The following is a 9,220-nucleotide window of genomic DNA, read 5'->3' on the forward strand; positions in this document are numbered from 1 at the left end:
AGTTTAGGTTGTCGTAAAAGTTGCACTATAAACAGGAGCTTGACATGAACCGTGTCCATGTACTATGATTTTCTATCTTCGCTGAAATTCATAATGAATCACCGAATTGATAGCCTGTATCTGTGCGTGCTGGTAATGGAATTGGGTCATTAAAAGCCTATTCGGTATTTTTTAAAAAAAATTGATATTGTTTGTAAACAAAAATAGAATGAAAATGATATTTTATAGATGTTTTATTCCGAATTTAAGTATATGTATTGTGTCATTTTTTATATTCTATGTTTTAAAAATGAAAACATGTTTTGCATCATTTTTTTATATTCTCTATTTTAAAAATAAAAGGATACAAATTTTGATAGATATAATTGAAAAAGATATAAATTAGTGAGTATGTGCTCATAGTACCATTTTTAAAAAGCAGTTTTTACCAAATATTTAAGTCATCTTATAGTTATAGAGTAAAATTTTAGAAAATTCTAAAATATTATTATTTTTTTATTTAATCTCCGTTAACTAATCAAATAGTTCATTTAAAATTAAATAAATTATAAATTACTAAATCATAAAAGTACCTAGACAAACATGTCATAATTAATTTAGTATTAACATTGCTAAAAAAGTTTTATGTTGTCATTTTTCTTAAATTATAATTAAGATAAAATTACAACACATTGTTTAAGCAAAAATAATTATCTAATTACACAATAAATATCATGAATTACGTGTATAATCATGCCACATGAAAGTTGCAATTATATCTCTTGTAATACTCATCTTTACAACATTTCTTAGAAATAAATCAATATTAGTAAGTGACTTATTATTATTATTATTATTAGTGTTTCAAGGGGCCTACATAAATTGCAAATAAACTATCAGATTTCAAATCAAGCATTATTCTGATAGTGTATTTTCGTTTTTAAACCTTTACCTCCGAATTCCAACTCGAATAATCACCTTGAAAAAGTTATTACAGTCCTGAGTGTCCCTATAGGTGATTAATGAGAAATATTTTGTGGCTTTATGAAACAAGCTTTAAATTTGGATTTTATGGTTAAAGACTTACAGACGTCTTAGAAGAAGAAATTATTTTCTTGACTTGGAGGATTTGACATACACTTTTAGATCCAAAGAAATAGAAATTTTTTAACTATCAAGATAGAAGCAAATTCCTTAAATCATACAGACATTATTATCCACTTAATTTATAATATGTCGCTAAGTTTCTATTATCTTGAATAACAATCACTTAGGTTGTGTTTGGTTACAAGGAATTTATCATTACTTACATATTTAGAAAATATGCTCACAATTATAATAATATTGTTACGATTCATTTGATATTACGAGGTTTTGGCTTAAAATAAAAAATTGCTGTGAAATGTAAATGTTCTAATTACGAAATTAAAGTTAATAGCATTTAGTAAAAAAATATTTTTTAAAGATTAAAAATTAAAAATTTATTAGGTTTTAATAAAAAAAATCGAGGAATAAAACTACCTCAATTCAAAATAATAATAATAATAATAATAAGTTGCAGAGTGTTTACTAATAACCAACAGGTAACAATCCAGTTACCAGACAAAACCTTGGCTTTAGTTACGGTTAAGGTCGGTCATATCAACTTTTGCAAGAACTTTTCTAATTACAGGAAATTATCAGGAATGGATTAGACAAATATTTTAATAGGGAGTTCGCCACGTATCCGTACATCGTCTTCAAGTTGAACTCACTCCAAAGAAATGGGGAAAAAAAAGAGGGGTGCTTGTATTTCGCTCGTTATTTCTCAATAGCTCAAAGGACTAAAGAAGATCATCAAACATAATGAGAAAAATCTTATTTAGATTCTATCACAACCAATGTTGATTTGATAATACCATCAATATTGTGAGTTTCACATTAAAATTTAGTAGGTGATCAATCGAATTCGGGCAGTGCGCTATACAAAAATAGACAATATTTCTTTCTGCATTTGGAATAACGTTACCTTGGTGCATATCCTCTTCATTAATTATACAAAAATAGCATAAATCCTTGATTGTCGCTTTAAGCTTTTCGAGATTCTAGTATTTTAAGCTTTTCACAGGAACAGGATCCAATCAAATGCTCATCTTCATCAAATAATTGACAAACGCTTATGGAAAAGCAGCCAACGCGGCTACCCTACCTCAGAAAAATGAAGGCAGCAACGCGTTTCTCCCACAGCATCCCAAGATGGGTTGCTCACCAGCACAAGGTATCTAAACCATTTACTTAAAATTTTTATTTTCGAAAAGGACCATATCTTTGAACTTGACGATCATGGAGAGTGGCGTCACATTGAGGCAGTTGATTAATGAGGCCGCCAAAGTTGGGCTCGCTTTGCCGAATGGACGGCATGACCACTGGCGGCCTTTTCGGAACTGGGGTTGCCCGTGGAAGCCCGTTATGGCCGAAGGAGATTTCGGTGCATGATTATGTTGAGGAGTTGAAAAATAGTCACTCCGGGAGGACCCCGAGATGCTTACGCAAGCTCCGGGTCCCCAACGAGATTCACCCTGATCGGATCGCGATGCGGCTCCTGTTCCTGTTTGTCATTTCCTATTCTGTATTTACTAATAATTAATAATAAGGCTACTTCATTTTCATCTATACACAAGCATTATTGAATTTTTTTTTTGGGGGCCATATTTTAAGCGATATTTGGTCAAGTTTCAAAACTATCAAGTAAGATTAGGGTTAAAAAGTTAATTTAGACTTTACATAATTATATCTCATTGTTTTTTTTTTAAAAAAGAAAAACATTATCAAGTTCTAAAGGCCATCTTAGGCTAATGGTTTTCAAATAGAAGTAGTGATATTTGACGCACTCAATTTATCTCATTAACCCTCGCTTTTCAATTAACATTATTTTTTTCTTCATAATTGTCTTTATTGAAAAATAATAAATAATTTAAAATAAATATTTTTTTCTTATCTCTCAACCTCACAATAGATTAACTTCTCATCTCTCAAATCTCTCTTTTTTTATTTGATTTATAATTTGAATTAAATATTAACTTCATCTAATCAAATCCTAAATTAAAATTAGACAAAATCTTAGATTATCACACAAAAATCAAAACCAATAATATCATCAACTACAATAAAATCCACCACTTATTTATAAAATTTAACAGAAACTCAACATTGAAACTCATCATATATTGATAGAGGTAATGGATTGACCGTCAAGAAGATAGATGGTAGTGGTGGTGTGAACTTATTGTTGACGAAGATAAGTGAGAAGGGTGATGGTTATGCTAGAGAGATGTATAGAGAGAATAAAATAAGATAATAATAATTTTTTGTTTTTACCAAGTGTAATTATGGAAAGTTATAAAGTAAATTTAAAAAAATGGCTGGTGAGATAATTTTACGGGGTGAAATATAATGACTCTTTTAAACAAAGTTCTTTAGTGAATCGTCTGTTGTTGTATAATCGGGGTATTAGAATCGAAAAAATTAAGAGTAGAGCTATTGGCACTTTTCATTATCCTTATAACTTCAAATAAAATTATATTTAACGACAAATAAGAATTAAAAATAATTAATTTTTTTTTACCAAATTACTTTCATTTATAATCAATCTAGTTTTTTTTTTTTTACCTATCACTTTCATCTGACCAAAATAAATTGAAAAAATTTAAGATAATATTGTTCTTTTTCTATTTCTTATTGATTAAGGTTTTTTATATCTAAGATTGCTATGATTGACATTCAAAATCCATCACCCATAATTTTTTTTTTAATGTGTAGGATAACAACAAAATTATAAAAGAAAAGAAAATTAGTAGGATACTACTTTGAGTTTTAAAAATAAAAAATAAACTAAAAAATAAAAAAAAATATCTTTAAAAAAATAAGATTTTTAAATAAAATAAAATAATTGAAATAGAAATTTTATAAGGAAATTAGAGGGATGCCAGCAGTCCAATTCAAAATTTTATTTGAATTTGGTGCATCCTTTTATTTTATTTTTTAAATTGAGTTAAAAAAAGAAAAAAATTAATATGGTAAATATAAAATCGATTAAATGCATGGATACTGAAATTGTCACCAGACTACCAAATTTCTATGATTTTCTTGTAGAATTTTTGAGTTTCACGCCATTTAGCTTTTACGGACCTTTTATTTTTTTATTCCAAATCATTTTGTAGAGATAAAAGTATTTGTACGTGCCCTCCGACTACTAATTTTGTTCTACACACACACACACACACACACACACTTACATGAGTATATATATTAAGATGAGAAGGTGGGAAGCCAATATTAAATGCAATTATCGACCAACTCTCCGATCAAGTGCGAATGATTATGACAAGTATGAATTTCATCACTGCTTATTAATTATTCTGACAACCCACAATCATGAAAAGCGGGAACTCCAGAAAAATAAAGTGGGTGTGTTTATGAGCAATGTGAACAAGTTCAGGAAAAACGATCCATTGAAGCCCTGCCACGGCGGCAGCTAGTGATAACCATTAATCACATAATGTTAAAGTACCCACTGACTGAATTATTGTTATGTCGCATGCCTCTGTAAATTTTAGTGCGGAATAGTGCGTTGGATGAGACACACGTTACGCACTCAATTACATTGCGGTATTGGCCGAATTAGACGGTTGTTCAGGGCCATAAATTGTAGGAGAGCCTCTGATTTTTGTTTTTTGTTTTTATTAATACACTATTCTTCTATTTTTTTTTTCAAGTAACATGTGTAAGAAAGTCCAATTTTTATTATTTTATAATTATCCAAAAATTAAGATTTTTTAATATAAATTCTATATTTGATAATTTTCTCATTGAAACTAAGATTTATTTTTCATAAAAATTTATATTTGATAACTTCGCGGTATAACTAATGATTTTAACTTTTAATTTTCTTCATTTTATTAGTCCTTTCAATGGAAATAAATTCAATACTTTCATTTTTCTTAAAAATAATAATTATTATTATTGTCCAATAAAAAAATCTATTGCTCTCTTTTCTATAAAATCCATTATAATTTGATCATCATTTTTATCTCAACTAGTAAATTTTTTTAAGTGTTATCATTCTAATCATTTTATTTTAAATTATTATTTTTTACCCAATTTTTATTTACTTTTATTTTTTTTTTATTGACATATGACTTATATAATCTAGAAAAAAAATAATTACGGGCTCACTTTTACGCCATTTGTTAGGTTATATTATTTGTAATTGACTTAAAAGTAATCTTTTTTATCTCTTTAATTAGTTGACAACTAATAAATTGAGTTCCGTGGAAAAACCTGAATTGAGATTAATATAAGTTTCAAATATTATAACACATCATTTGCACCACTCCATTATCTTTCATGCTTGCAGCACGCAGGCACAGCTTCCACGAGTTACAAGCTTCCCTTCAAATTCAAAGGCTGCAAGACATCGACACGTGGAGGAAGGAATTTGGTTAAAATCTTTGCATTTTACTTCTGAAGCAATAAAAACCACATGATTTCAAGGAAAAAAAATGATAATGATAATAAAATAATAAACAGACCCACTTGTGGATTGTTTTTTTTTTTTTTACTTTTCCAGGGTGTATAAAATAATAACAGCATTCATTTTCCATTTGTTTTCAGGGTTCCAGCTGCATCCAAAGAAAAACGAAACATGGCCACAATCAGCATGCTTAAATTAATTAATGAAATTAAATAATTTCACAGAAATGATGATCGATAGTCAGGAAAGATCTTGACTTCTAAGGATTCAGATGTGAGCTGGAGTTAATGCCGAGAGAATCGGTGTTTGAAACTCTTGTACGCTACACAACTATAAATATGTGTACCATCGCTGCATGTATAAGCCATCTGTCCCAAATTAATTTATAAACCTAGAATACTCGATCCTACCAACTTTCTCAAAATGACAATTCTAAGTTCCAAAAAGAGCAGATTGTTGGAGCATCTTTTCCGATCTGAATGCCTCTTGCTATGTGTTTTTATAGTGGGTTGCAGTCCTCCAGAGGACCCAATCAAATGTTCATCATCAAAAAATTCCAGCTGCACCATCACAAACTCCTACGGCATGTTCCCCGATCGAAGCGTGTGTAAAGCAGCTGACGTAGCATACCCAACCTCAGAACAAGAGATCATTTCAGTAGTATCAGCGGCAACAATCGCCAAAAGAAAAATGAAAGTGGCAACACGCTTCTCCCATAGCATTCCCAAGCTAGTGTGCCCGGATGGCCAAGATGGGTTATTGATTAGCACAAAGTATCTCAATAAAATAATAAATATTGATACTGAAGCAATGACAATAACAATGGAAAGTGGTGTTACGTTGAGGCAGATAATTGGTGAGTCCGCTAAGGCCGGGCTAGCGCTGCCGTATACACCTTACTGGTGGGGCTTGACCATCGGTGGCCTTATCGGCACGGGTGCGCATGGGAGCTCATTATGGGGCCGAGGGAGTTCAATTCATGATTATGTTGTTGAATTAAGAATTGTAAGTTCCGGAGGACCTGATGATGGATATGCTAAGGTTAGGGTGCTCAATGAGAATGATCAGGATCTTGATGCAGCTAAAGTTTCACTTGGTGTTCTGGGAGTTATATCTCAGGTATGGTATGGTTATCATTTCCTTGCGATGTTCTGGAATATCAGAGTTTGGATTCTCTTGATGGAGGTTTGTGTGTGGTTGTTGCCTTGGGCCTCGATCACATTCACATGATATCAATTTGATAGATACACGGACCAAACACTAATCTAAAGCTAGATTAGCTTGACTTTTTACGTTTGATGATGAATTTTCCGTTTGCTATGATTAAGATTTATTTTGTTTTATTGAATTAATAATTTCATAATATCATACTTTTTTCTAGATAAGCTTAATTATCATGTCATATATAATTTAAATTTTATTTAAGATCCATTAATTCTATATTTGTTCCTCACGTATGTAAAGATTTTGCTCAAATAAATAAATTTTGCGCGACTTCAAATCAACTTGATGTAGATATAGTAAATGTTTCCCATTCCCCCACTTTGGTCCGGCTATTTTTATAACGGAATTCTCTTTCTCAAAATAATAATAATAGAATTCTCACCGACATGTTAGTTGATTATTCAAATTAATTATTATTATTATTATTATTATTATTATTATTATTATTATTATTATTATTATTTTACAAAAAGTGTATTACAAACTGACGACATTCAATAAAATAAAATAGACAAATGAATTAAAATCATGAAAATTCTCTTTTATTTAAAATATAGATTCAATGGGCAGAATAAATTTTGAAATGATTAGGATTAGTGCTTTTGAAAAGGATCCATATTAATTATCCTTAAAAAGAAAATTAAGATACATACAGATATAATAAGTTTTAGGCCTTGAATTAAAGTTCGGGACGAGTTTACAACACATAAGAAAGAGGTAAACTGTCTTTTTCACTGTTTTACAATTATGTAAATAAGTTTACAATGTTATAGAAGTCTGTTTAATATAGGTGACCCTGAAGTTGCAACCTCTGTTCAAGCGATCAATCACATTCCTGATGAAGAATGATTCGGAGTTAGGAGATGAAGCAGGTAGTTTTGGGCATCAACATGAGTTCGCGGACATAGTTTGGTACCCTAGTCAACACAAGGCACTATATCGAATTGATGACCGCATTTCCTCTAACGCAACTGGTAATGCTGTGTATAATTATATTCCATTCCGGTCCACGCTTTCAGCTACTTTAGCAACCATCAGAACTACAGGTCAGCTCCCAACAATATTCGTTTCATTATATTAAGACACTTAATGCGCGTAGTAGGGCTCTAGCTAATTTAAGTTTTGCTTCACTCTGGTGCTTAATCTATCTTGTCATCTAAATAATTCATCAGAGGAGAATCAAGAATCTAGAAGTGATGCTAATGGGAAATGCATTGGTGCAAAGCTAGTTACGTCAACGCTTGTGACTTCTGCATTTGGTTTAACAAATAATGGTATTGCTTCTGCCTTTCCCTTGAATTAACCACCGTACGTGTGTGTGGGTGTGTATTGTATATGATTTTACTCATGGAGTGAGTAACGGTATATTAATTTCTCTCTCTTTTGATTTGGATTAATTTGGTTTTAACATAGGTATAGCCTTTACCGGCTATCCTGTAATTGGACATCACAATCGTCTTCAATCATCTGGGACCTGCCTCGACAGTCCTCAGGATTCACTGATCACAGCTTGTGCTTGGGATCCTAGAATTAAGGGCGAGTTCTTTCACCAAACTACATTCAGTATAAGATTGTCTGTCGTTAAAAGCTTCATCGATGACATCCAAAAATTAATTAAATTAGAGCCCAAAGCATTATGCGGCCTGGAGCTCTACAATGGCATACTCATGCGCTATGTTAAAGCTTCGAGTGCTTACTTGGGCAAACAAGAGGATTCATTAGATTTTGATATCACCTATTACCGAAGCAAGGACCCAATGACTCCAAGGCTTTATGAAGATATACTTGAAGAAATAGAGCAACTCGCGGTGTTCAAGTATGGAGGGTTTCCCCACTGGGGAAAGAATCGAAACTTAGTATTTGATGGAGTCATCAAAAAATACAAAAATGCTGGAGAATTCTTCAAAGTTAAAGACAAGTATGATCCACTAGGGCTATTTTCTAGCGAGTGGACAGATCAAGTTCTCGGACTAAAAGAAGGCGTGACCATATACAAAGAGGGCTGTGCACTGGAAGGATTGTGTATATGCTCACAAGACATTCACTGTGCTCCAACAAAAGGCTATCTCTGTAGACCAGGCAAAGTTTACAAGGATGCAAGAGTTTGTACACGTATAAGTTCTAAGAGGCATATGTGAAGAGAGAGACTGACACTTTATTTTGATTTGTTTATTGATATTTCTTATTTTAACAATTACATACATTCATGTGATTAGTAGATAACGAAACATGTAATAAATAAAAGAATAGATAGTGACCGTGGGTGAAAATAATGTAACTATTGCAAAATTAAAGATAAAGGTAAATCGGATCAACATAAGATTTCAATTGCTTATTGCATATTATATATTTAAGATTCCAACTTGCAATTACTGAAACGTACGGGAGAGGTGAACTTATTTTAAAATTATATGCATATTATAAATGTATATAATCTGACGAAGTAGTAAAGCCCAAAATTTTCAATTATTTATTTATTTTATTTTGTGTAAACCTCCAAAGTCT

The 9,220-nt window shown here is 31.3% G+C and overlaps 1 protein-coding gene across 1 annotated transcript; it reads left to right on the plus strand.

The window, feature by feature from the left end:
• Positions 1–5,845: 5,845 nt before the first annotated feature.
• On the plus strand, positions 5,846–8,879 carry LOC18048829 (probable L-gulonolactone oxidase 6). Its single transcript, XM_024188981.1, has 4 exons — positions 5,846–6,610; positions 7,506–7,761; positions 7,888–7,989; positions 8,129–8,879. The coding sequence occupies exons 1-4, from the start codon at positions 5,915–5,917 to the stop codon at positions 8,851–8,853; spliced, it is 1,779 nt and encodes a 592-aa protein (XP_024044749.1). The 5' UTR covers positions 5,846–5,914; the 3' UTR covers positions 8,854–8,879.
• The last annotated feature ends 341 nt before the right edge of the window (positions 8,880–9,220 follow it).

Source organism: Citrus clementina, unplaced genomic scaffold (genome assembly GCF_000493195.1).
Source record: "Citrus clementina cultivar Clemenules unplaced genomic scaffold, Citrus_clementina_v1.0 scaffold_3, whole genome shotgun sequence".
In the NCBI taxonomy this organism is placed as follows: domain Eukaryota; kingdom Viridiplantae; phylum Streptophyta; class Magnoliopsida; order Sapindales; family Rutaceae; genus Citrus; species Citrus x clementina.

Coding starts and splice junctions, on each gene's coding strand:
- LOC18048829 (XM_024188981.1), top strand. CDS start 5,915: ATGACAATTCTAAGTTCCAAAAAGAGCAGATTGTTGGAGCATCTTTTC. Junction 7,762..7,887: donor AGCAACCATCAGAACTACAG/GTCAGCTCCCAA, acceptor ATAATTCATCAG/AGGAGAATCAAGAATCTAGA. Junction 7,990..8,128: donor ATTTGGTTTAACAAATAATG/GTATTGCTTCTG, acceptor GTTTTAACATAG/GTATAGCCTTTACCGGCTAT.